This window comes from Pagrus major, chromosome 8, assembly GCF_040436345.1.
Source record: "Pagrus major chromosome 8, Pma_NU_1.0".
Classification (NCBI taxonomy): domain Eukaryota; kingdom Metazoa; phylum Chordata; class Actinopteri; order Spariformes; family Sparidae; genus Pagrus; species Pagrus major.
Window position 1 is genome coordinate 9,374,950 of NC_133222.1, and position 27,444 is coordinate 9,402,393.

Below are 27,444 nucleotides of genomic sequence, written 5' to 3' on the forward strand. Positions count from 1 at the left end.
GCTCCAGATATGTTTTGTGGACAATGAAGCATCACCCAACTTTCTATCCACATTATTATAATTTTTTTTTTTTTGGGTGAATTTATCCTTTAATGTTCAAAAACATATTATTTTCATACTGTCCATTACTGCAGCACCTGTAGTCAACCTCTGTCTGAACGCTCCGTTTTAGTGACCGTCCCTCCTGAAAAGCCTGGTCTGCTGTGATTGGTCAGCTCTTACAGGCCTGAGCAGATACTGCCCACCATGTTTCATATCAGCTCTGTATGTGTTTTTGCCACCACCGCAGTGCTGGGAGCATTGCTGAGGGCCGTGTCTGTATAGTTGTGACATCACAGCCTTAGAAGTCCTGACGGCTCATTTAAAGGCACAGTTTCTGTATATGGGGCTGTGTTCTGCGTGTGGATTGAGTGTTTTGATACTGTAACCGTACTATTACAGCACCTAACCCTGCGTTATACCAAAAAGACATGGAAATCTCACTTTCTCCAATATGGGACCTTCAGTTAGGCTGCAATCTGTCGCACAATACGCTACAGCAATCCTTATACTAACTTAACCACACTTTGTTGCACTTGACTGCTCTGCAAATATTATGATTACTGAGACTGATAAAGTAGGAGAGCCTGGCTGTCTAAGCTGCTGGGATGTACAGTGAGGGCCACCAAATCAACATTACATCTGCTTCCTGTACTCTAACCCAATTATCACATTATGCTATAATGCTGTTTATTTGCTCAGTTGACAGGGTGGCTCACAAGCTAATCTCCACGTATGACAAAGCTCAAAACAATGTAGTGCTCGTTGGGATATTTGCGTTAAAAGCAAGCCCGGGTATCATGGTAGCAGTAGAGGGTCCTTGTGCATTTTTAATGTGTGTTTATGTTCATCCCCTGTCCCCAGATAACATCGAGTCTGAGCTGGAGAGCTTCATGGGATTGATCCAGAGAGTGACGGGCTATGTGAAGATCCGACACTCCCACGCACTTGGCTCGCTGTCCTTCCTCAAGAGCCTGCGTTACATCGATGGGAATGAACTCATGGACAAGTATGGCTCGTCTGCACATTGTGCCTTTGAATGTGTGCATGCTTGTGTGCGCCGACTGAGGGAATTAGAGGACATGAGCAAACCGCAGCCAGGCAGGGAGGTTGCCACCAATATATCACTGAAGTAACATTAATGTCAGAGTGACTTCTCGCTGAATGAGTGGATGGAGGATGACTACATTCTTGCAAACTGATAAATCTAAATATAGCAGTGTCTAGAGACGCCGTTTGCAGATATTGTAGTATCATTTTAAAAATGATCCAGACAGGCGAGATAAGTGAGTGTGGCTGCAGAGCTGAATGGAAAGTCTCAGGTCCATCAGCCTCGCCTTTACTCTGATATCAGCAGCAGTCTGAGATACCAGGGAAGGTTTTTTTGGTAATGGCCAAAGGGGTCATGGGAAATCCTGTCACCCTTCTTGTTGTCGTTTCTCCTGGGATAAAGTTTCACTCTGAGGAATGCCATTTAGGATGGCAGACATTCCCCTCGTTCTGGAGGTGTTCTGCTGCTCTTACTTGGACTGCTGGAGCTCAGAGTGTTAGCACTGCCTCTGTGTCATGTCCTCCTCTGTATAAACCCCGGCTCATTGTCAGACAGACAAACAAACCTGAGCTCATGTGATGTCCACCTCTGTTGGTGCTTAACGCTGCCACCAGGTGGCAAAACTTTTTAACCACATTTCTGATCAATTTAGCCTGTTTATATGTCATGGTTGTAACCTCCTCTTGATCTCCTTCAATTTTCAGCATGTATTCGTTCTCCGCCATCAACAACCAGCACCTGCAGTATCTTTGGGACTGGAATCAGCACAACCTGACTATTCTGAATGGACGTCTCTTCTTTCGTCTGAACCCTAAACTGTGCATGTCTGAGATCCACAAGATGCGGCAAAAGACGGGCGTAATTGGGAAGCCTGAGGAGGGCGACTACCGCAACAACGGTGAAAGAGCCAGCTGTGAGTATTTTCACACAACCGTGGCAGGTTGAGCTTCATTTTTATTGCGAGTGATCTTTAAAAAAAGAAACAATCTGTGAATTATTTCAGTCATTCAGTGTGTGTGGAAACCATGATATGTTCTCTTTTATTAAGTGTGTCTCATTGAAGGTTCTGCTTTGTTTCAACAGGCGAAAGTCATATTTTGAAGTTCAAGTCTAACATCACATCAAGCCACATGATCAGTTTGACATGGGAGCACTACAGGCCGCAGGGCTACAACGACCTTGTTAGCTTCATAGTCTACTACAAGGAGTCGTGAGTACCCATTTACTCACACATTATCTGCTACAACTCACTCATATCATAAAATTAACTCTGCAATAAGGAAGAGTGGGTGTGTATAAAGGGTTAACTGAGTAATCAGTCATTTCATGGAAAAACAGAATCTTAGATGATCCTATCTGTCTGGTTTTGCATATTTTACCTCAATCAATAGTAACTGTGTGCACTTCACATTGCTGCCAACCATTTTCTAAAGGCATTGTCTCAGCTTTCGGATTGATATCCTGCCTTTAAGGCGTCCTGATTTCAGATGACCAACAGAAGAATTCCTCTAATGCAAAACAAAAGACCAAATTTATAACAATACATTCATAATATCCATGTCTGCTCATTTTTTAGAGATCAGGGTTTGATTAACTGTCAGGTTCTTCTTATTGAACTGGCACAAAATGAAACAAATGACTTGCCTCACGGGCAGGTAATCAATCGAGAATTGTAAAATACACAACATTTGTAAATAATGGCCTAAAATATGCGAGACCATTGGCAAAGCCTCTAAAGATGAAACATCTTCACTTGTGACCTTGAGTGTGTTTTACTTTCATACAAAATGGCCAACTGCACTGCCATGTTCTTTGTCATGTTCTCAACAGCCCTTCCCAGGACATCACAGAGTTTGACGGCCAGGACGGCTGTGGCTCAAACAGCTGGCACATGGTGGACGTGGATCTCCCTCAGGACAAAAGCATTGACCCAAAAGTCATCCTTCAACACCTCAAACCCTGGACTCAGTATGCTATTATTGTGAAGGCCACTACCCTGCAGGTGGAGGACAAACACATCTCTGGGGCAAAGAGTGACATCATCTACATCCGCACACGCCCATCACGTAAGTCAGTTGTCAGTCGTCAGTCTGTTGATTATTTCCAAAGCTGTCTGTAAACAGGTGGACAACATTTTAATTTAACCTACACTTTGGTTCTCTTGCAGCCCCGTCTATGCCCAAAGACGCCCGTGCATATGCCAACTCTTCAACAAAGCTGGTGGTGAAGTGGTCTCCTCCAGCCTTTCCTAACGGCAATCTGACCTACTACCTGGTCCGCTGGCAGCGGCAGCCTGAGGACACGGAGCTCTACCAACATAACTACTGCTCCAAAGGTCTACGTTACTCATTCTACAAAACAATAACTTATTGTCTGATCTCTCTTGTCTGTATGTTAAATATACAGAAAGTGAATAACTGTGTTCCCCAAAATAGTGGGGAAAAAGTTACTACTAGGGTTAGTTAGTTAGTTAGTTAATTACTGTAATGTTTAAACTTAACTCTGTGCAGGAAATGCTGCCCCTCTCTAAACACTCTTGGTTTCTCTTAAAACAGAGCTGAAGATCCCGGAACGTATCCCGGCCACAGGGCTGGCAGACGTGGAAGAGAACACCAAGCCCACTAAGTCCGACCTAGCAGGGCCAGAGAGCCCGTGCTGTGCTTGCCAGAAGACGCCCGAGGAGAGGGACCGGGATAAGGAACGCCAGGTCTTTTTCAAAATTTTCGAGAACTTCCTCCACAACGCCATCTTTCTGCCAAGGTAAAGTGAGCCGCAGATGGAGCGGAGATATCATAGCAGCCTTTCATTGAACTCCTTTAACTGTTGGAGAGCTGAACTAGTCTGCCTCAATGGGTCAAAATGAGGAATGAGGTGGTGGCTGACGGGACCTGAGCATTGGGGTGTAGATGGGACCGGACGAGGGCTTGGCCGGCCCGCTGGGTTGGCCCTTTCGGCCGGGCGGTGCAGATGAGGAGACATGCTGAGTCGGATCCAAAGCCTTCTCAGCGCGGTTGTGGCTTTCTGTTTCCTCGGCAACGGTGGCAAGGGGGGGATGTTAGGACCTAGCAGGCAGCAATTTAGGCAACACAAACAAACCCAGTAGAGAGATGTGATTAAGGAGTCTGAAGGGCCTAGTTTGGCTGCACAGTCGTAGCTGCTTAGGCTTTTGTTCCCCACAATGGGGACCGACATCTGTGTTGTGTTATCATTTAACTTGCTCGTGGCGAAGGATGTTCCTCTGTTTCAAAGACTCCCGCTCCGTTCTTCTCACACACTCCTTTATCCTCATACAGCGGGGTCACACACAATCTGTGCGTTTGCGAATTTGGTGCCGTAATGCTCCCATCATCAGTCACGGTGAAATATGGGGACCTTTGATATACTTGTTGCGTCTCACTGAGAACACTCAGCAGGTATCTTATAAATCCATAGCTTTAAATGATGCCTCCAAACCAAAGTTCATTCATTCAAACGGCATTACGGCGCCCTTCTTTTTTCCTTTGCAATGCTCTTGTGAGATTGGATCAATATGTCTTTGGAGGAAGAATAACAAAACAGCTTTCTATTGTAATTGAACGCATATCTGGCCCCCTCCCTTCCTCCTCCCCCTCCTCTTCCTCCTCCTCCTCTCTCTGGCTCTGTTGATTTGTTATACTATAGCTGTCTAGGAAACAGGCGGGTGGCAGGTCCCGGGCCTGCAGCGAAGGGCTCAGCCTGTGTATGCACAGACTCTCCACTGTAACAGAGCCAGCATTATTACAAACCACTCCAGGGAAAGGACTCGAAAACCGGGGAGGGTTTTTTCAAAAGTTCAGGGTTTAGACCCGGGGTGAGGGGAAAGAGGGCGGGTGAAAACAGAAACAGAAAGAAGAGGAAATGTTTTCCATTCTGTCCCCCCTCCACTCGCCACTCCACTCTCCTCCTCCCCTTTGCATGCTCTCTTTGTCCAGGACTCGTCTTTTTTTTTTTTATTCTGGAGCGAGACAGCTGCCAGGAAATGTACAGTGAATCCATCTGGAATTTAAATGAATGAGGGAAGAGCCCCATCAGTGCTCGAACACAAACAGAAAGTAAGGAAGGCGGAATGATTTACTGGAGAAGTGGAGGGAGGTTTGCCTGTTTGTGTAGGTACGATCCAAAACCTGTTATTGGCTGACAGGAGTATGCATTCACTGTAGTCACCTGCTGAGTACATACAAGGTGAATTGATGAGGACTCCCTGGAAGTCCTCTTCCATCAGATCCTTTCGCTGTTCTTGGTTGCTGCTAATAATCTGCCCTCCTCTCTGCAGACTGACTGTGTAGTCACGGCTCCCTCCCTGGATTCCGTTGCGTAAAAGGTGGATCTTTTTTGAGCGGGCGAGGTCGGGACACTAACTGTAGTAACTCACTAGTTATAAGGTCATGCTTCAGTCAGCTGAGGAGCCTTCTCACACTGTTAGCACTGCCTCGCATAACCCTTACCACTTGTATTACACACACGAAAATGAGATCCCTCAAGTTTTCATTCTTCTGGCCTCTCAGCGGGGTCTCTCTTCCTCTTACTCTGTCACTTTTAATACTGCGATATCTCAATATTTGCTAGTTTCACGCTTCTGCATCTTTACATTAAACTCTTCTGTCAGTTTTTAAAAATATTTTTGATGCGCTTTTATGGGTAACCATAGCAGTTTTTTGAGTGCTGGACTTTGGATTGCACCGCACCAGTTATAACTGTCAGAGAGGAATGTTGCCATGTCAGTGCGACTGGTCTTTCCCACGGATCTGTCTGTGTCCGTGCTCTCCTCCTGCAGGTGTACGTCTGCTCAGAAACAACAGATGATTTGACTGTAGCTCTGCTCAGATCGGTCCCTCAGTTCAGCATTTTATTCATCTCGATGGAGCTGAATTGATTAGTCGAGGAACAGAAAAATAACCGTGAACTATTTTTTTTATTTTCTTCCTTTTATTTAGTCTTATTTGATAGTTTTTTTTTTGGACCAAATTTTCAATTTACTATCACTTTTTGGGCGTCGCTTTGGGCTCTAGGAAGTTGTGATGAGCACAATTTATAGACTAAACAATAATTTGATTGATTTCTTACAAAAACATCCTTAATTCCCAAAATACACTTTCAATCATAAGCTGTTTCACATGCTGTAATAAAAACCTAACCACCTGTTCTTGCTGTCCTCATTACATTTCCAAACAACTCCAGAGACATTTATCACCTTGCAAGAGCTCCGTAAAGGCCCCGTATACTGTATATCATCTGTTGTCACTTTCCGTCAGCACGGATATCATTTTCCAACTCAATCAGAGCTCAGAACTCTTTTCTTTATCCAACTGTCCTGTAGGTCTCACGGTGAAGGTAAGGAAGGTGCCCTGTGGCATCTGTTGCGTCTCTGCTGCTGCCACAGCCACAGCTGTCACCGCCTGCATGCTCTCAATAATGATGATGTCCAGCTCCAGGTCGCTTCGCAGCAGCTTATCATCGGCATTATGAGACCGCAATGCCCTGAGTTTGGCTGCTGGAAATCGGTCATTATCATCGAGCAGTTATAAGCCGTACTTTCTCTCTAGGTTATACTTCAGCTTTTTTCCCCTTTAGACTTTTTTATTGTTATGATTGGGATATGTTGGAGAGAAAGTTTTATTTTATAGTTTTTTTACTGTGGAAAAATCTCTCATGCGTCCGTTTTTTTCTCTCTGCGCCTGTCTGTCCACCTCGCTGTGATCTGTCTGACCTCATCCTTCCACACAGCTCCAGAGGGAGTAGTTAGCAGCATCTGGACACATGGCGCACGTGCACACACACACACACACACATAAACAAAGATACAAAACACACAGTCTCTCCTCCCAGTGCAGTGAGATGCTTCAGCTTGTGTAAAATGCTTCTGGGAGTTATAAACCTACAGTTACTTGTTACAATGGGTTTTACAGGATATATATCTTTTTGTGTCTTTAATCCACATTAAAGCTTTACTTAAATCATCTTTATTACAGCTGTTGCATCCGTCTGTCCTTCTGTATTTCAGACCTCCAGATCGTCGGCGTAGAGATGTTTTCGGTGTGGCTAACAACACACTGTTTGGTGATGGTAGGGGAAACACCACCATCGGCCTCGGGGATAACAGCACAGATGGCATTCCTCCTATCAAGGAGTACCCCTTCTCAGAGGACAGGAGCATAGCCGAGTCTTTAGAGATCCCCAACCTGCAGCCCTTCACTGTCTACCGTATTGACCTTCACGCCTGCAACGAGGAGGTGGGGCGCTGCAGCGCCGGAGCCTTCGTCTACTCCAGGACCAAACCGGCAGGTTAGAAACTGACTGGATACACTGTGTACACTCCAGCATGCTTTAACACCTTCTCATGCAGCGCTTTGCAGACACAGCCTTTAATAAAGTTGTGTGTGTGTGTGTGTTTCCCAGTCAGAGCAGATGACATCCCTGGGAAGGTGATGTACGAGAGGAGTGACAAGGTGGAGGGTTGTGTCGTGCTGCACTGGCCGGAGCCCGTCATGCCCAATGGACTCATCCTGATGTATGAGATCAAGTTCCGTCTGGGGACTGAGGTGAGTCAAACCGAGTGTGAATAAAGATCAACTCAGGCAGTTTTTAATCAAAATGCTTAAAAATATATAAATACTGCTTCGAGTAATAATTTGTCTATGTGGCTTTTCCAAAAAAAAAGCTCAATTAAGGAGTTAAAAATTCATAAAATTACATCTTCAAACATCTTCAAAACACATTTTAATGTAGAGTGTGATAGTCTTGAGAAATGTTTTTTTTTTTTTAAAACACACTCCTTGCCTGAACCTGATTGCTGACCTTGACTGATTTTGTGTTCGCCTCCTCTCAGCCTGAGAAACACGAGTGTGTGTCGCGACAGCACTACCGCGAGCACAAAGGAGCTCGACTGACCAACCTGGGCTCAGGGAATTACTCTGCTCGTGTGCGCGCCACTTCACTAGCTGGGAACGGCTCCTGGACGGAGAGCGTGTCCTTCTACGTTCCTCCGCCCAAACGTAAAGCAACATTTCTCACACAATAAACACGGCATATTGACACCTTTACGTCCTTGCTGATCACTTTTATTTGACTTCTATCTGACAGGAGAAGATGGTGTTACGTTCTACTTGGTCATCATAATTCCCATCATCGTGATTCTTTTCATTGCCAGCCTCTCCACGATTCTCTTCTTTGTGAACAAAAAGAGGCGAGTACCTTTATGAACATGCTTTCCACATTATGAAAAAGAGTCTTTTGATGCTGTTGTTGTACCTTGCAATGCTCATGAAACTTTATGACCAGTGTAGTGCTAATAAGAGTTAATAGCTGTTGTTTTCATTAACATTCCCCTTGTGGTAAAGAGTAGACTTCATATAGAGAATTACTCATGCCTTCCACGGTCAGAGCTGCCTGCTGACTTACTGAGAGGTCTTTGTGTCAACAGGAACAGCGACAGATTGGGGAACGGAGTCCTTTACGCGTCTGTCAACCCAGAGTACTTCAGTGCAGCTGAGAGTAAGAATATCGAACATCTCCACAATTGTTCTGTTATATTTCGGTGCTTGTACGTGCTGTTGACCAGCTGTCCGTCGTGTCGTGTCAGTGTACGTCCCGGATGAGTGGGAGGTGGCCAGGGAGAAGATCACCATGCACCGGGAGCTGGGTCAGGGCTCCTTCGGCATGGTGTATGAAGGCATAGCCAAGGGAGTGGTCAAGGACGAACCCGAGACACGTGTGGCCATCAAGACGGTGAACGAGTCGGCAAGCATGAGGGAGCGCATTGAGTTTTTGAACGAAGCCTCCGTCATGAAGGAGTTCAACTGTCACCATGTGGTAAGAGAGAAAAAGCCTTCAATAAATGCATCAATCATCACAATCTGGCTAAAAATACACCAACATATAAAGATGGTGCTCTCCATTATCATTATTCCCTAATTAATCTGCATACATGCAGAGAGAAAGGTGTCAGCGGGTCATGAGTACAGGGTGGTTGCCTTTACTCAGGCAGCTACAGCCCGAGGCTGGATTCAGCCTCCTGGAGATTGTGTACATTCTCACGTCAGCATGATCACAGCCTCATTAATTACGTTAAATGGGTGTGTTAAAAGATTTTCCCTTTGGAAAGCTGCTGTTACAACCTTTTTTATTTTTATTTTTATCAAGCCCAGCTGCTACAAAGCCAAACAATCAAATATTAAATTCACTTTGAATAATTTAAAGGAAATTGATTTTTTTTAACAATCTTCAAAGTAAGTTAAAGAGAAACAGTATTTTATATATACGTTAATGTGAAATATAAGAAGTTGACTATCTAATTTTATACAGTATTCAAGAATCAGGATTCAATATCCAAGATTGATTTAATTGTCGTTATACAACCAGAACTGTACAGTGAAATGATAGATGTAGTCCCTTTTATGATAAAACAAATTCATATAAATGGATGATCAAATAATAAATCATTAAAATAAACCAAATTATGTCAGGTGGGTTGTGGAGAATAAATTGAGGAGTCTTGAAGCCAGAAGAAGAGGAATTATACTATAAAATAATGAATGATTAATAACACTGGTTATGAAATACATGCGCCGTCAGACATCAATCAAGCTGTGACAACAGTTGAACCTAACAGAGAGAGAGTCAAATGTTTTTCCAACAATGTAATAGTTATTTTTTGTTTTCTGATGTGTTCCTGGAGCTGTTTCACCACCATCTGTTGTTAGTTTGATTTTTCTTCCAGCTGTGAGCTTCTCCTTCCTCCCTTTGTGCATTGCATTGTGGGTGAATTATATCCATCAACACTAAAAAATGATTTTTTTTGGTGTAGTGCTTACTGACTGTTGCGAGTTTATCACTGAGTTTGTCACTTTTCCTTTATGAACACACAGACTTAACATGTAGTTCAAGCTTTTGACTCGTCCCTTCTGACCTGAGCTGTGTTGTGATTGGTGTAGGTGCGGCTGCTGGGCGTGGTCTCTCAGGGACAGCCAACCTTGGTGATTATGGAGCTGATGACCCGTGGAGATCTCAAGAGCCACCTGCGCTCTCTGCGCAAAGAAGTAAGCAGCTTTTCCTCACATGCACACATAAACACACACTTCAGCTGTGTATCAGATGTTGTCTCTCTCATACAGAAATAAAGTCAATGTGATTTGTCATCCACGGGGTGTGTTAAAAAGTCTTGAAATGTCTTAAATTCAATTTTATAAATATGTAAGGCCTTAGAGTCAATAAATAGTGATTAAGTTTCCACAAACATCCTTAATTGTATTTTTCATACCGAGTCAAGCTCTTCTGGGTAAAAGATTTTACAAATCTCTAAACCTACCACTGAAGTGTCTTAACTTTATACTTGCACTGTTGGCAAAATGTAGAATAACCTAACTCACTCTGAAAAACATTTTCCAACATAAAACCTGTCTCTGCACAGGACTACATGCATACTTCTTACCTTTACACTTCCCCGCAGTGCTTGGATCAGTACAAGTTGATTTGTCAAAAAATCCAAGTCTTAAATTCTGGGTTCCCACACCTTTTTAAACATCAGATCAAGGACTTTTAAAGGACTTTCCAGGCCTAATTCCCCTCAAATTCAAGGACCCAGCATGACATAGTTTGAGACACATATCAAGATGAATTACTGTTACAACACTGAGAAGGTTATAGTGAGAAATCGCAGGCTTTAGAGAAGCTCACAGATGACAAATAAAAAAAAGAGAGAGGCTTGAATGTGTGAACGCTTCTCAATTGTGCTGCTGTGTTACGGTGACGGCAGGGAGACACACATGCAGACAGCGGAACGTAGCCCGTTATCTAACGTTTATTTTGAACTCTTGCACAAAATATATCGTAAATTCCAATATTTTTTAGCCCTTTATTTTCCCCTTCATACTTACAAACTGTCAGGGATTTCAAGGACCAGTGGTAACCCTGTAAATTTGGTCAAAGTTATCTTGAAAAGTTCTTAAAAAGCATTACATTTGAGTGTCTGATACGTGTAGCCATCCTGCACATACAGCCTCCATCCCTCCCTTTGTAATGCTGAACTGTAACCACTGTGTTGTGGAAAGCATAAAAAGATGACACGAGGACTGACTGAACAATGTTTTTTTGGTACTCTTTCCCCTCTCACCTCATCCCCTCTCACTCTGCAACAGAATTCCACCAGCCAGGTCCTGCCCCCGCTTAAAAAGATGATCCAGATGGCGGGGGAAATCGCCGACGGCATGTCGTACCTAAATGCCAACAAATTTGTCCACAGAGATCTGGCTGCCAGAAACTGCATGGTAGCTGAGGACTTCACTGTGAAGATTGGAGGTAAGTCGAGTTAATACGATGCCGTGAGCCGTCCCTGGTCGCTCGGAGCTGAACCCACTCCACCGGCCTTGAAAAATAAGTGTTTGGATTTTCAGTGAGTGCCTGAGGCAGCGGTATCTTAATGTAGATGGACAGAGGGAGGGAGGAGGCGAAGGAACGGATGAGTTCTGAGTAGCTTCCTCTCCCACACAGAATGAGCGATGTTTAGTGGCTTCCCCAACCTCTTTCTTCATTTTTCTCCTCAGATTTTGGCATGACCAGAGATATTTATGAGACGGATTACTACCGAAAAGGAGGGAAGGGCCTGCTGCCTGTCCGCTGGATGTCTCCAGAGTCGCTAAAAGATGGCGTGTTCACAACGATGTCTGATGTCTGGTATGAGAACACATCACTCTGTTACACACACTCACAATCCTGCATTATACATGTATAAACCTTCCCTAATCCAGGGGGCTTGCAAAAGTATTCCAGAAATGTCTCCATGTTGCGTGTGGATACGCTTAAACATTTCATGCTGTGGAGTCCAAACTATAAAAACACACAGATCAGTTCTCGGCCCGTATTCTTAACAACATTCTTTACTTAACAGTGCGAACATGCATTTCCTGCCCTCCGTCCTCTCTGAGTATGCTCTGACAGCAAGAACTTCCAAAACCATCAAAAATCTTGTGGTTTCCAGCTGGAAATTCCTCTCTCCCTGATAGAGGAGTATAGAACAAGATTAATCTTTTTTTACTGAAACCTTTTTTTTTTTAAATGCCAGCTTGCGGTGAAATCTCAGCTGGCAGCGTTTTCTGCCACGTTTTTCTATGTGAAGCGATATAGTCGTCGAGAAATACAAGTGTTTACTAGCTCCCTCTCAAGTTTTTGTTTCCCAACTCAAACTGTCCCACGGGTCAGTCCCTAAGAGTGGTCTTAAACTGCTCCAGATGTTTTCAAATGATAGGTTGCAGTGCCAGCACAAACCCACCTCCACATTTGCGTACTGCATCTTCGTCTTTGATGTAGCACAGATGAACTTTACTGTAAGACGAACCCGTTCTGGTCTCCTCTGGAATCCACAAGTAGGTGACTTTTATTTTGTTGATCAGGAAAGCTGTCTGAACGTGGCTTCATCTGTCAGCACAGGGCTGTTTCAGCCACTTATGTGCTGCAGTGTTGTAATAAGACGGTGGAGTTGACTCTCAGAACTCATGCCAGTGGTGAGAATATGACTAGCAAGAGTGAACAAATATTGTGGTCTTTGTTAGTCGAGTTCAGAATTTTCCTCAGGAATAGTCTCACAGTAATCTCAGAGCAGGGTAGCTTGAGGTTAAACTGAGGTGATGTTTACTATACTGAGGCTCGACCTGCAGTAATGAAATTACTGTGAATCACTGAGTTGTACACCAAAACAATGGGTAGGCTGCCAGGTTTTAGGTTTAGCCCTCTGTAAAATGTTGTCAGGTCACGATGACTATTCAATTTTTTAGCCAACAGGTCACTTATGCTCTCGTTGGTTGTTTTGGCCTCTTTAGAGCAGAAATCCACATCAAGCTGAATATTACACATACAGTTAATAATGAATTTAAATGCCACACCAGTTCAGAATACTGCTTATATTAAAAAAAGTATCTTAAAGCTGAATTAATAGATTTTTTTTAGCTACTTTGGGTCAGCGCAGTAAGCTGTAAACACATCACAGACATAATATCACCTTCAAAACTGTGGAACTGTGTGGGACTACAGAGCCGGGTGAGAGTTCTTCCTGCGAGCGTCATTCAAGCCAATATTAATATAAAAACATCGACACAGCTTTAAAGGACCAGAACAGTGTTTTCCTTGCTTCATTAAGTATATTCTGCTGGGTTTGCATAAAGAAATCACATATAGACTACAACAGCTACTACTGCTGTTCTGCAATGGAACTAGGTGCAAAAAAGCAGACATTATATTCACTGTAATGGATGACCTAATTCAAGCATGTGAGCAGTCTTTTAGTGAAGGCAAACAAACCACTGGCTTCCTGAAAGGTGGGGGAAAAAACACAATTCAAAAGTGAAAAACACTGACAGAAGGTTTACTGTACGGAAGAATTCTGCACACTTGCGCTCACTTCATTAATGATGTTATTGCTCTCAGACATTCATCAGACACTATTCAATAAACAAATTTAATGAATCTTCTGATAAAGGTTTGAGTACTGAAACGTCCTTAATAAAGCGAGGTCAAGTGAGCAAAAGTGTGTGTAGCTGGAGTTGCAATGGTATGAGAATTTCACGGGACGATAATAATCTCAGAAAATATCACGGTATACAGTATTACACAGTTATTATAATTAGTCAGTCAATCAGTTATAATGACCCTGAACGGATTGGAAAAGGATTATTTTGGTGTCTTTAAAGTCAAGAGTTTTTTATTTTAATCATACAGTTTTAGTTTTGATACTAAAAAACACTGTAGGAAAGGACAACAGGTCAAAAACACAAGTTTGGTTCTTTTAAATGTAATATTTATTCACAATCCTGATTCCCCAAAAAGTTAGGACGCTGTGTAAATTGTAGATAAAAACGCAATGCAATCGTTTGCAAACAAACTGTGTTTACCGGCAAGTGCTCCTGAGCCCGCGTAGCAATAACCTTCTTCCACCACGTGTTTCACATAGTGGTGAACCTCGCCCCGTCCTTGCTTGTGAACGACTGAGCCCTTCCAGGATGCTCCTTTGCTTCATTCAGTGTAGGCAGCACTGAATGAGCGTCAGATAAGGGGCAAAAATGTCTTAACCTGTCGTCTCTCTCCTTATTGTAGGTCATTTGGCGTCGTGCTGTGGGAGATCGCCACCTTAGCAGAGCAGCCTTACCAGGGCATGTCCAATGAACAAGTGCTGCGCTTTGTCATGGAGGGAGGACTCTTGGACAAACCAGACAACTGCCCTGACATGCTGTGAGTCTCCTTCTTCCTGTGATCAATAACTGCATATTACCCCCCCTTGAGACCTTCCAGGTGTATGTTCCAACACTCTCAAAGGATGCATTGTTTTATCCTCTGCTGCCACCCCATCGCCCGCCGACTGTCCCATTAATATTTTGCTCGGCGTCTATTTTAAGTTGTGTGTCTAAGTGTGTAGGATATCATGTGGTGTGTATGCTAAGGTAGAGCCAAGATGAGGCCTGACATTAACGTCACAGGTTAAATGTGGCCCGTTGACGGCATTGCCCCGGCGGTCAGCTGGCAGCGCGAAGCCTCCTCACCCGTCAGCCTCGGCCCATAGAAGGGATGCCACGACCCGTGTGTGAAAGATGCCCCTCATTCCTGCCGTCGGGAATGGGCATGAGGAGGGCGATGGTGTCTGTCCGTCAGCAAAAGGGAACCGGAGAGACAACATTCATAAATTCATTTATAATTCGATAATGAATCACCCTGTCTGTTGGAGGAGAGAAAACACAGCACAGCCTGCTTGTCAGCGTGCAACGCTGCATATATGCATTTCTCCCCCCCCCCTCTCTCTGACCTCAATGAGAAGGCATTCTGCTCCCTCTCCCCTCCCACTCTCCACGGCTGACCTCACCTTAGAAAAAGAGTGCGAGCAGAAAAAAGAAGAGGGCCGAGTGTTGTGCAGACACAGACCTCCGGTTTCTATGGCAGCCTGACTGTTTTGTCCTGATTACAGGAGTGTGTGGATTGTGTTACAGAGGTGGTGGTGGTGCTAGTGGTGGTGCTAGTGGTGGTGGGGGGGATTTGCCTCCTGAAGTCAGGCTGCCGCTGCTGGTCGCCTCTGCTGCAGTGACTTAACAGAGATTTCCAGAAGAGTGCTGAAGTGTAGTAAAGCCCGACTAAATAGAACGATACAAGACGAGAGAGCAGGAAGGATAAAAGACAAAAGGGATGAGTCATATTTGGAGAGCTTTCAATGTCTCCTCCTTGTACTGTCTTCTTTCCCATGGTCAGGTAGCTCTAGGTCACTGATTGGGTTTCCCATGTTTCTGTCTCCAGTTTCCTAAAGACAAAAGTGCATTCTTGCTCTCCCGCTCTCTCTCGCCAGGATTGGGGCGAAAATAAAAGGCAGACTCTGCGATCATATTAAACATTATGATTTATTGAGGAGTGTGCAGTATCTCTTTCAGTGCTATTATACATCAAGGTTTCATCACGCCGAGGATGTTGCATGTGTGAAGTTTTGCTGCTCTGTCGCAAGAGAGTACTGCTGAGAATTAAACGTTTACCATCGGTGTTTGAAGACTGCTCTTCACTCTCACTTAGGCAGAAAAAGTGTCTGTTTCTTATTTTTATCTGATTGTTTTAATCTGGTTGGATTTTGGCTGACCTAGTGCAGATTACTTTTGTGAAAGCCTTTCATTATGAAAGCACCGATCTTAACATCGGTATCGGCCGATGTTTGGCTTTATGACTGCTCACGGAGATGAAGCTGACATTCACCGATGAAAGTGGCCGATTTTTATCTGTTTTGAGACATTCATCAGCGACCGGGTTGCCACATCCCTTCATATTTTAAAGCAACATTATGTAGAAACCGGCATTTTGTGCAATTTGGCGCCCCCCACAGTTTCTGAGTGCAACACCAGCTTCTTGGCCAAATATGTTGACACACACACAGACACACACACACGCACGCACGCACGCACGCACGCACGCACGCACACACACACACACACACACACACACACACACAGAGGATTTGATTAGTTATTGCTATACTCAAAATATGATCAAGATACAATTGAACAGATAAACATATCAAGCTGAACAGAACATAAAGTGTCAGAGAGCAAAGAACAGAGGCGTCACCCAAAGTTGAAGCTCAGTCAGTAAAGCCTTATTTATACAACACATTTGGTTTATCAGAATGGAATTCAATCTGCCAAATGTGCATGAACAAGCAAACGAACACGAGTGAGAACACAGGCAGGAAAAAGACACATTTCACAGTGAAAACAAATGGTGGCAATTCACAAAAATACGAAGAGAAGGAGAGGTTGTTGTTTGACCTTGAGTAGCTCTTTTCATGCCAACTAAAGAGCATGGCATGTTGGTAACGTCACCGATGACAGGTCAAATATGAGTCAATTTAGCCTGATGCCAATAGCATGTGTCTGCGTGTGCCATGACTGACAGGACGCTGACAAGAAGTCAAGATTTACTGCCGTGTTTGTTTTCTAAATTTGCATCAACAAGCCTTGTGCGCAGCAACAGATGGCGGGGGGGAAGAGTTTTTGAGCCGACAGGTTACCCTGGAGCACCGGCCCGCCTCCAACCATTACGTGTCTTTGCATGGGAGTTCTTCGCTGCCGGGGGTTTGGACATCTGAACATCAACTTTAAGACACTTGCTGCGCTGCTGAAAAACAAGCCAGAGCCGCCCCCCTGCTGCTTCAGAGTACGAAGGGAGACGCGTGCTTAGGAAGGCTCTACCCATAATTCCTCTGTGCAGAGAGGAGCTGGCACCCAGCTGCAGAGGCTGTTGTAGACTGCAGAGAGAGGGAAGAGAAAAAAAAACAAGAGAGAGGGAAGAGAACGAGTGGAGGAGAGATGACTGAGGTGTTTATGTCAGCGGGCCTTGGAGAGTATTCTTAGCTTGTTTGTGTATAATTGAAGTTGTGGTGTGCGGTGTAGCACCACACAAAACTGTAATAATTCTCCCTTTTATGATGTTGTTTTGACATTCCCAAAGCTCGGCTGCTGGCCTGGCACAGTAACCTTACGTATGATTTACTGCGCTGCTGAGTTCATGCCACAGTGCTGATTTTCTTGTACAGTAATGCAGCAATGAACAAAACGTTTTCCAAATTTTAAATGTCTTCTTTGAACCGGCGTTAAAAAAATGTGTCTGAATTGGCTCCACACATGCAATTCAAAGCGCTCTAGCTACTGTTTCAATGAACTGTAGTTACTGAGGCATTTGACAGTAAGCAGAGGAGAGTGTCTGTCGACAACAAACCTGTATGAAATGAATCAGCTAATCCAAGGGATAAGAGCAGACATTCATGATTTCACACAGCCTGTTATTGTGTATGAGCTGTTGCCATCACACTTTGCATTCGCACCCACAAAGTCAATAATATTAAACAAAACAGGAAACATAAAATCTGTTATTTTGATCAAGATCAACTAAAGTTAACTGAGTTTTAGTGGCAGAGTACAGAAGTTGGCTTAAACTTCAGTGTCTGCTGCCACCTGCTGGTGAGAAACAAGAAGTCTCCCCACTTGTTTTTCATGTCTTTTAAACACGAAACTCACGTCCATATTGGTGTTAATGATGTTTTTATTGATTTTCATTGAAAGATAGCCGTGATAATTACACAGAACAGAGTAATAACTTCCTCCCCACTTCACCCATCCGATCTAGGAACTGCACAGGTAATTCATGTTTATATGTGAAAGGTGATGATGGAGAAGAAAGAGCTGCGGCGAACAAAACAGTTGTCAGCTGCTATATTTGTTCCTCCTGTTTCCGTCTTACCACAGTTAGTCTGAGACAGGGGAAAAACCTACAGGTCTTGTTTTGTTCAGCTAAAGCCTACAGAGGGCTTCAGTAGTCTCACCATTTAAACCAAATGTATTAAAGAACATAACACATAGATGGTAAACATGTCAAATTTTACAAAAACAGTAATCAATAACTAACAATAACATTTGTTCATTATATTTAAAAGAGGCATTTGTTCATTTATTTATTTATTTTCCTAGTAGTGGACATTGGGCATTCCCCTAGTTATGTTTTTTGTTTATATTTTTATGTAGGTTGGCCTGTAGGCAATTTACAGCCAGTACAGTCACAAGCAAGTGAGACCGACGGCAAATTTGAATAAAGGGAGCGGTCTCGCACCAAGTGGAGTGAAATCTGGAAGCTTATTTCTCCTTCTTGGGACCTGTTTTATCCGAAGCAAACGGAGTGAAGTGCAGTTACGAGACGCATGTCAGGCAGGGTCGTTTGTGTGTGTTCACATCTGTCTCTGGGTCGGGTTGCCAGGTCCCACGACACACATCCCAGAACTGAAAAACACCCATTTGATTTATATAATGGTAGAACGATCGATCAGGAGCACAGCGGGACAAAGGGAGACTCTTGTGAAAATCGGGAAATATATGTGAGAACTATAAATCTCGTAAGAATCTTCTTTACCGATTTATCTTTTTGTGCGTCACTTGCAGGTTTGAGCTGATGAGGATGTGCTGGCAGTACAACCCCAAGATGCGTCCGTCCTTCCTGGAGATCATCAGCAGCATCAAAGACGAACTGGATCCTCCCTTCAGGGAAGTGAGCTTCTTCTACAGCGAGGAGAACAAGCCGCCGGACACCGAGGAGCTGGACATGGAGGTAGAAAACATGGAGAACATTCCACTGGACCCTGCATCCACCAGGCAGCCCTCTGCTGCTGCTGCTGCTGCTGCCGCCCCTTTGTCGGGGTGTACAGGAGGCACGCCGCCTCCCTCTACCCAGCAGTTATCCCCCATGCAAGGCCCGAGTACTCCATTACTGGGACCTGTGTCTCCCTCCTCCCCGGGCCCGGTGGCCTCAGCCTTGGCGTCTCCAGGCCAGGCCTTGGACAAGCACTCAGGACATGTTTCGGCCAACGGGCCTGTGGTGGTGCTGCGGCCCAACTTTGACGAGATGCAACCCTATGCACACATGAACGGGGGCAGAAAGAACGAACGGGCGTTACCACTGCCCCAGTCGTCGGCCTGCTGATATCAGACCAGCCCCTCCTCCTCCTCCTCCTCTTACACAGGGTAACACAAACCTCTTCTCCATCTCTTAAGGAGGGATGGATGAGGTAAGAAATGACTTCTTCTACTGTGTGCCAGTAGATGGTCTCTCCACTCCTTTAAGGTCAAACTTAAACTCTAGAAACTGAGAAATAGCACAGAAACCTGCTAAAGCATTTGGAGTTCAGCGGCTCCGACTGAAAAATGGGGAACTCCTTCCTGTGCGGCCTGTTTTTCATTTCATAAGGCATGAATGCTGACATACAGATACAGACATGAACTCAAAGAAAATCTTTTTTTTTTTAGCATATCTGCCAGCAAATCCAACAGAAGAGCACTTTTTTTCCTGATGATTTCAGAGAGGATGTTGTGGATATCTGAGTGTGTATTTATACGGACACGTGATTCTCTCTATAATATGGTAATAGCTCCATTTCTAAAAGACTTTCCATCAAAATGACTTTGTTTGCATTAGCAGACTGGCTCGTGTCATGCGAGGATGCCTCAGTTAGACAGTTTGGACTAAGATCTTTGTTTCATTTTCCTGTTTATATTTCTATGGGTGTAGATCCCGTCAGAGGTGGGTCAAAATGGAAGAGGAGGGCCTATTGTCTAATTTGCCAAACTATTGCCAAATCAAGCTTTTGCTTTAGTTTCATACGCGTCTCCCTTCTTGTTGGAGGCTGTGATTCAGAGTCGAGATAAGTCTGTCTGGGAAATAATGCCAAAGTTGTTTGGTGGTATTCAGACTTCATGCTTATCTTTAGTACAGAGCAGCTGTGCGTGTGTGTGTGCGAGGCTATAAAACAGTGTTTCTGTTGGGCTGCGTTCACACCTGCACTCAAAGTTTTCTCAGAATATGCAGCGTCCGCACTGGGGGTGGAATTAATCTCACAAGCCTTGTGGTACTTTGAGGAGAAACACTTAATTTCTGTCAAGTGTTTTGCACATGGAGAGGCCAGTAGAAAAGCAGGACTGAGTCTGTTTCATTGAGGAATTTAAACAGATTGAAAGTTTCTTTCAAATCAATTGACACAAATTCAATAAGTTAACAACATTATACCATAAACAAGTGGGTTCTTAAATAATACTGACAGTTACTGAAGTATGAAGTCAAAAAATAGCCTTAGATAGCCTAGATTTACAAGTTGACAAGAATTATGATCAACTGTGTAGACAGGCAGCAGATCATAATTTAATCAGGCTGATCATCAAAAGAGCTATTTTAGAGATGTCATGGTATAAGTTGATTTAACGTGTCAATAGACAGAAAATTTGCAACCAATTTAGTAACAGTGCCCAAATTCCATCAGCTGGAGCTCCTCACATGTGACCATTTCCTGCTGTTTTGGATTATGTGATTAAAAAACTGGACTTTTGAGTTTTTTGACAAAATCACCCTGGGGGCATTTTTCACTATTTTCATGAATTTAGTATAACAAACAATTAATCAGTTGATGTTTAAATCAAGAAAGAATAAATACAAATCGGGAAAATAATTGGGGGATTGATTAATAAAGAAAATAATCCTTCGTCGTGGCCCGATGTTTTCGATTACATTTGAGGAACCAGCATTCTGGTGACCAAAACTTTCCGTTGCACCACCAAAGTCCATTCAGATTTTCGCATAAATAAACCTCTCTGAGGGAAGCACACATGTGACTACAAACCAGCCGACTCTGAATCACAGCCTCAGTCTGTCTTTGCTTTAGTAATGAGAAAAAACTCTAAACATCTCCAGTCTCACACTGCAAATCACTGAACTTCACAATCAAGGGATACGACTCTGCCTCCACTTTCATTTCTTCAAACCTTACCTGACGTTTTAAGTGTGCATTTCATGTGGGAGGTGAACATGGTTCGCTGATACTGCTGTTCAAGTTAAATGGCACCAAATACACCACAACAAACAAACAAGCAAACAAAGAGAGTCTAAAAGACAGAAAACGAGAAGGTGTTGGATTGGATTTTAGTAGCCTAGAGACAACTTTGAAATCACAGCAGGTCTCTTTTGGAATAGTCATTAGTTTCTCTACATTTCAAACACATATAAAAGGTCTTACAGTTGTATTTTAGACTGCAGGATCATTTTTATACACATCATTGGTTTTGTCACTTTTTTAAAAAAACAACTTTTTACGGTTCAAAATGTTTTGCCTCTATGTCTGTACAGAACAAAAGCTGCTATTTTATTCTTTTTTTTTTCTCTTTTGGATGTTATATATAAAGAAATCCTTCAGGTTTGGTATTTTATGGTCTCCACTACAGTCCGTTTCTTATATCTTCAAACTCTGTTTAAGAAAAAAAATAAATAAAACAACAAAAAATAAGATGATTTAGATATAAAACCATTTTTTTTTTCTGTTACCCCAAAAGGTTTTCTGTAACACTATATTTTGCTCATTGCCTTTTATTTTTATGAAATCTTTCCTCTTGTATTTGTTTTGTGGATGTCTATATTATTATTATTAATATTATTATTATTATTATTATTATTTGGAATGGACACCTTAGCTCGACGTGTGAGTGTGTACTTTCTGCACCCTTTTTGTACTTGTTGTCTAGCACTGCGCCTAGCGTTGCCCTCTAGGTGCGACTCAATCTCAGGTCAAAGTAAAGGCTTTGCTTTCTCCACACATTCTCATGATCGTCCTCTACTTGTCTTCCCCGTTTTTTCCTCCCCTCATCATGTTTTGCTGAGTCCAGTAGTGCCCGCTCTGCTCCCCCGCTGGCCCCTCACTCGCCCCCCTCCCCAGTGCCTCCTATTGAAGTCAGGATCAGTTCCAGTAAACAAGATATTTACGTTACACCAGATCCGGTATTTTTAACCCATCCATTTCCTGCCTCTTCTTGACTCAATAGGGCTAATTGGGTTGTCTTGTTTGCCTTAATTATGCCAGCCATCTCTCAAGCATTCAAAATCTGATTTAGTTTTTCCACATTTTTCTTTTTTTTTTTATAACTTAAACACTCTCGAGCGCAATATGACGCCACTCCTGCTAATCTTCAAAGCGAGAAACAGGTCTTATTTGTTTGTCTTCATAATCACTGCTTCTGAAAACCAAATAAAGGATGGGTTAAAGTCCAGGGAAGGGAACACATTTCAATGTTATGAATGAATGAAAAAAAAGGTCTTAAAACGGAGGCAGAACAGTGAAAGTGTTTTTGAAGGATTTCTCCTCATCTTTTGGAAAATGTTGCCTGGTGATTATTATTATTATTATTATTATTATTATTAATATTTTTTTTTCCTTTTCTTTTTTGAAGTTTTTTTTTTCTTTCTGTAGGATTGTTATTTATTTATTTTTTTATTTTCCTTTTTTTGTGATATCAGTTTAAATCACTGTATAAAAAATGCCCCATGATTCAGTATAAAGTTGGATTTTTTTTTGTATGTATTTTCTTTGGTGTCATGACTGGGGGACTTAAAAACTTTTTTTTCCCTTCGAGTATATATCTACCTCACTCTTTTTAAAAAAAAAAAATATATGTATGCGTATGGAAAACAAGTACATCTCACTCTCTCTCATCAGTTTGTATAGAAACCTCATCATCTGGATAAAACCCACGGGGATCTAGATAAACCTCACAAAGCGGACTAGGATGGGAGATGGAATGTCTGTGTGGAGGTCGAAGCGTTGCACCGGTTTCTGTCTGAAAGGTTACGTTTGTAGGAAAAGGACTTTAAATCGTTGCTGGGTACTTATTACATAATTACGTCATCCTCCACTTTAATTTGACTGGAAATCTTAAAGCATTACAAGTTTAAAGCAGGTGCAGGACAGTGTTTGATCAGACGAGAGGCCGGAGCACAACGCCAACATCAGACATTCCATCTCCACTGACACATATAGTCACAACCACAAACCCTCAAAAGACAGAAAACTTCATCTAAAAATGCATTTATATAGAAGTCTAAACAGGTATTATGGGGAATGTTTAAAAAAAAGAAAAGAAAAGGGAAAAATCTTTTATTGACCTCCAAGAAACGAGCATTTGCTGTTTGCCTGCGAGGTAACGGCACAACCACAACATTTCACAACTTTAGCTTTGTCATTCTCTAAAACACACTCTCAAAAAATACATTCGGTCACGTCTATGGATCAGTACTGTGAATGTAACAACGACGTTTCTTCGGTCTCGACACAAAATCTTTATAGTGATAGCAGCGACTCCACCTCCTTCATGTTTCTACCTTTGGTCCTGATCGGACAATCGTTTATCGGTAAATGTTAGATCAGATTTCATTGTTTTTTTTTTTTTGTTTTTTTTTTACATGTAAACTATTTGTGTTAATGTAAACACCATCATTTCGCCTGTCCAAGATTGTAGGTCTGGTAGTAGCTAATTTCCACTGTCATCGAGGTGAATGCCTTTACGATGAATTGCAGGGCTCCAGACTAACTTCTCGCAATGGTTTCACTGGTGCGCCTAACTCTTTCATTTAGGTGCACCAGGACATCATTTTGGTGCATTGAAATGATTGTAAACAGGAATAAAGGTACAAATGCATGTTTCTTTAAAAATACATTATTAACTAAATTTCAGGTGCAACCAATGAAGAAATTTAGTCGCATCTGACAGATTTTTGGGCGCATTGTGCGACCGGAATAGTCGCACCCTGGAGCCCTGATTTGGAAGTGAACTCTGGACGTCTTTTCCGGCACGTTGTACTGCTACTTAACACTAAATGCTGCTGGTTCAGACAGTCAACCTCAGTGGATCTTATGTTGTCGTCAAAAATGTTGACTGTGAAAGTGGCAAAGGAGCTTTTACATCTCAAAGCTTCCCATGAAAACCTCTCGCGGAGTGCTGTTTCACAGTGCAAGGGCTTCTGGGCTGGAAGCGTAAAATAATTAGAAAAATTGAAACCCAAAAGCAATAACAAAAAAAAAAAGAAAAAGAGAAAAGAAATACGATCATGAATAGGCCACCGGGTAACTTCTAATGTGAAATCTGGGTGCTCGATCATGAAGCATTTTTATCCGTGCATGATTTTCGAGAATAACAAAGAGTGAGCCATCTTTTGGTTGAAAAACAGTCTGATTGCTGCTGAATATCACATTGGTACACACACATCACCACTGACAAGCAAGCAGCTTGTGTAGTTACTTTACATATCTGTGCATTTACTTTTTATTCTATGTAATGATACAAACATTAATGATATACTTCAACTTGTTTCAGTTCTGGGAATAGTAGACATTACATTGACCTGTTGTGAGGTGAATTACTAGTTACCATTAGCTCACAAAGCATTTAAATAAACACGTGGACATACGTAGGACAGGGATGTTGCATAGATTACGGGTAGTCATGGTAAAGAGTAAACAACATGATTAGAAGCAGATGATAGGCCTAAGTTTACAGCTTCACACTAGTTGCTTTTTGCATTAGCAGATTTACAGGAACTAACTAAAAATACACTCAACTAAGTCGTCTCTATTATTTCAACTCTTCAGAATGTTCTTCATGCAAACCTCAGGTTTATGGAGGATGCGTCGGTGCATTCAAACTGCAATAATAAGTTTGAGGTTTATCATTGTCATGCCTCTGTTTTTATGATTTTTGCATTCCTATACCTTCTGAGGGGGCCTTGGTCTACTGCTATGATTTTTATTATAATACTTTCACAAAATCTCTGTGTTCATTACCTGATTGGGGAAAGAAATAATCAAAAGCAAACAAAAAAAGGAAAAAAAATGAAAACCTTCACTAGACTCTGTCTTTTTTTCAAGCTCTGTATCTGAGGCCTCAAAGTTTTTTCACACCTATAGCTGAGATGGTGTATTTTTGACATGCCATCTCCAAATGTGTATCTGAGAATTTCTTGTATTTTCTTTTTTTTCCCTGAAATTTTGAATAAATAAATGAATGAGAAGTACGATTGTTTGTTCGATTTAATTCCTTCTGAGGCGACGGTTTTCTCTCTCTGTGTGGTGTTATTCAGTGATCTACCTCACACAGGGTCCTCCAGCTGGTCCAGCATGGTCTGAATGAGGCTCTGCAGCAGAGGCACCAGTCTGTCAGCCGAGCTCAGGCTGCCACATGAAGGCACGTGGACGAGGGCCGCCCTCCTCTGACCGTGATACAGCGAGCAGTAATACGCAAACTCACACAGGTACCTGAGGAGGAGGACAGAGAGTGTTATCTCATGTTCTCAAGTGTCCGAACATGAAGGAACTGATGTCTACTGTACCTGCCAGCGTCTCTTGAGTAAACAACATCCTTCCCTGCTTGTTTGAACTCTTTGGATAAGACCCTCATGTTAATGACTGAGTCCAGTTTCTCTGGTCCTCCTTCCACACAGCAGTGGCTCTCAGGACAGAAGCCGCACACGTCTCTGTCTCTGTATCCACTGTTCTTCCCCGTTTGCTCCAGAAGGACGACACTGGAGCCTCTGGCTACGCCCAGATGTACAGCAAACTGGGACAAACAAACACAGAGGTCAAAGTGAGATAGCCACCTTCTCATACCATAACCAGAGTGTATCGATGCATTTTAACTTGTATATCTCCACCAGGGCTGTAGCTGACATTGAGATCATGTTCTTTGGTCTGTAAAATATTCAAATAAAGCCCAAAATGAAATCCTTAAATGTCTTGTTTTGTCCACAACACAAAGATATTCAATTTTCCGTCATAGAGGAGTAAAGAAACCAGAAAATATTCACATTTACAAAGCTGGAATCTAAGGATTTTGACTTTTAAATTTGCTCAGACTGATTAATAGATAATCAAAATTGTAAGTGATCTATTCAGTTGTTGACAACTAACCCATTAAGTGATTAATTGTTGCAGCTCTACTATAATATTTATAGTTTGAGTCCAAATACTGAACAAAATCTATTCAAATTAGACTTGTTTTAGGTTGATAAATAAATGCACGAACAAAGGATTGATCATTTTATTCCTGGTGGTGTTGATTAGTGTTTGAAACTGCCTTTAGACATGTGTGTTGGGAAATAAATAATATAGTAACTGGACAGTTAAACAAGATAATAAAAGGTTTATTTAAAAAATCCAAACAATTAAGAGTTGGTATCATAATTTCAGTATTTCTAAAAATCTAAGCAGTGGACATAGTATTATTTTTACCTTTGGCTGAAGAGTTTGCCAAACCTCAGTGATGATTTTCTGAGTCTTCACATAACTCACAGGTAACTCCTTGATGTAAACATCAGTCATGTCTCCCAAACCGGCCAACTTCAGTCCCTTTAAATAATGAAATGTAAGACATTTAAGCCTGTGTGCCTCACAGGGGGCATTCAACACTGACTGCTGCAGGTTTTCTAAAACACTGGGTTATTACCTGAGCTGCTGTCCAGCTGGGGTTCACTAAGAACTGTCTGAAAGGTCCAAAACCTTAAAACGGGATAAAACCTTCAGTATGAACAGAAGTTTGAAGAATTCATGTATTCATGCGCAAACATTATTACTTCACCTGTAACGAGAACAGTCTCTCCTCCATTCATGGCGCAGTCCGGCTCCCAGTCAGTCAGTGAGGGGAGAGAGTTTCATCTCATGTCACTGAAAAACACAGAAGTTTATTTTAGCTCCAGCAGCTCTCATATCGTCCGCTGGAGGGAGCTGTTCCCCGGCTGATGATGAAGAAGAGCCCGTGTGGGAATGATGCATTCAGGTGCCTCCGTTAAGTTCTCACATCCAAGTAACAGGTTTAATTAGCCTGATCATGAGGCTGAACTTCTGTTTTTGATGAACCTTTTCTTATACATTAACTGGCCTGCATACTTTTAAGTACATTTAATCTTAAAAACCTGTTGATGTGGTTGGTTATTCAGTGTCGTGATTTTTTAATTAAAAATAATAAATTACAATATAATGAAATTGAGTTTTCTGTGTCCTTCATTTCTTCTTCGTTGGTCATTGTCCTGCAGAGTACTCTGAAGCCTTATATTATTTGATTATTCCTACAGCCACATTAGTAGATAAGCAAATATCGTATCAGCTGAAAAAAAATCCATATTGTGCATCCCACGATGCATTTCTGATGTCAGCTTGGCCAGAGAAAATCAAGACCAAACATGTCCACAAAAGATAAATATAGACGTACACATTATATTAATAAGATATAGTCAATCCATAATAGTAGAAGCTACACAAGACAGATATTTAGACACATTACTCTTCATTTTCTAGCCCACATTGTGTCACCTTACATCTTTGGTTATTGCTGCGTGATCAGGATGTTAATATTTCCGACAGGCCTTGAATGCGGCCTAACATCTGCCAGGGACTCGGTCTCGTTTGGGACGATCCTGTGAGGCAGGACCCGCCCTCCTCCTCCTCCTCCTCCTCCTCCTGCACTTGTCAAAGGCCA

At 42.5% G+C, this 27,444-nt stretch overlaps 2 protein-coding genes across 2 annotated transcripts in view; one reads left to right on the forward strand and one right to left on the reverse strand.

The window, feature by feature from the left end:
• igf1ra (insulin-like growth factor 1a receptor) overlaps positions 1 to 19,122 on the forward strand; it is a 75,892-nt gene extending 56,770 nt beyond the window's left edge. The window contains exons 5-22 of the mRNA XM_073472627.1: positions 904 to 1,048; positions 1,795 to 2,003; positions 2,174 to 2,300; positions 2,921 to 3,156; positions 3,258 to 3,425; positions 3,646 to 3,850; positions 7,110 to 7,390; positions 7,505 to 7,647; positions 7,935 to 8,100; positions 8,189 to 8,291; positions 8,529 to 8,599; positions 8,688 to 8,917; positions 10,039 to 10,143; positions 11,242 to 11,401; positions 11,647 to 11,776; positions 14,189 to 14,323; positions 18,550 to 18,772; positions 18,938 to 19,122. Coding sequence (XP_073328728.1) covers positions 904 to 1,048; positions 1,795 to 2,003; positions 2,174 to 2,300; positions 2,921 to 3,156; positions 3,258 to 3,425; positions 3,646 to 3,850; positions 7,110 to 7,390; positions 7,505 to 7,647; positions 7,935 to 8,100; positions 8,189 to 8,291; positions 8,529 to 8,599; positions 8,688 to 8,917; positions 10,039 to 10,143; positions 11,242 to 11,401; positions 11,647 to 11,776; positions 14,189 to 14,323; positions 18,550 to 18,772; positions 18,938 to 19,087 — 2,987 coding nt within the window. The 3' untranslated portion in view covers positions 19,088 to 19,122. The remainder of the gene's footprint in view (positions 1 to 903; positions 1,049 to 1,794; positions 2,004 to 2,173; positions 2,301 to 2,920; positions 3,157 to 3,257; positions 3,426 to 3,645; positions 3,851 to 7,109; positions 7,391 to 7,504; positions 7,648 to 7,934; positions 8,101 to 8,188; positions 8,292 to 8,528; positions 8,600 to 8,687; positions 8,918 to 10,038; positions 10,144 to 11,241; positions 11,402 to 11,646; positions 11,777 to 14,188; positions 14,324 to 18,549; positions 18,773 to 18,937) is intronic.
• Positions 19,123 to 25,063: 5,941 nt separating this feature from the next.
• Positions 25,064 to 26,578, reverse strand: pgpep1l (pyroglutamyl-peptidase I like). The gene is made up of 5 exons (XM_073471777.1): positions 26,548 to 26,578; positions 26,416 to 26,468; positions 26,202 to 26,318; positions 25,304 to 25,530; positions 25,064 to 25,229 (listed from the first exon to the last, which is right to left on the reverse strand). The coding sequence occupies exons 1-5, from the start codon at positions 26,576 to 26,578 to the stop codon at positions 25,064 to 25,066; spliced, it is 594 nt and encodes a 197-aa protein (XP_073327878.1).
• Between the last annotated feature and the right edge of the window lie 866 nt (positions 26,579 to 27,444).

What these genes read in the sequence shown, in the direction of transcription:
- pgpep1l (XM_073471777.1), bottom strand. Translation starts at nt 26,578, where the DNA reads ATGAATGGAGGAGAGACTGTTCTCGTTACAG. An exon ending in AGAGACTGTTCTCGTTACAG is followed by an intron (nt 26,469 to 26,547) that starts GTGAAGTAATAA and finishes TCCCGTTTTAAG; the next exon opens with GTTTTGGACCTTTCAGACAG. An exon ending in GGCAAACTCTTCAGCCAAAG is followed by an intron (nt 25,531 to 26,201) that starts GTAAAAATAATA and finishes TGTTTGTCCCAG; the next exon opens with TTTGCTGTACATCTGGGCGT.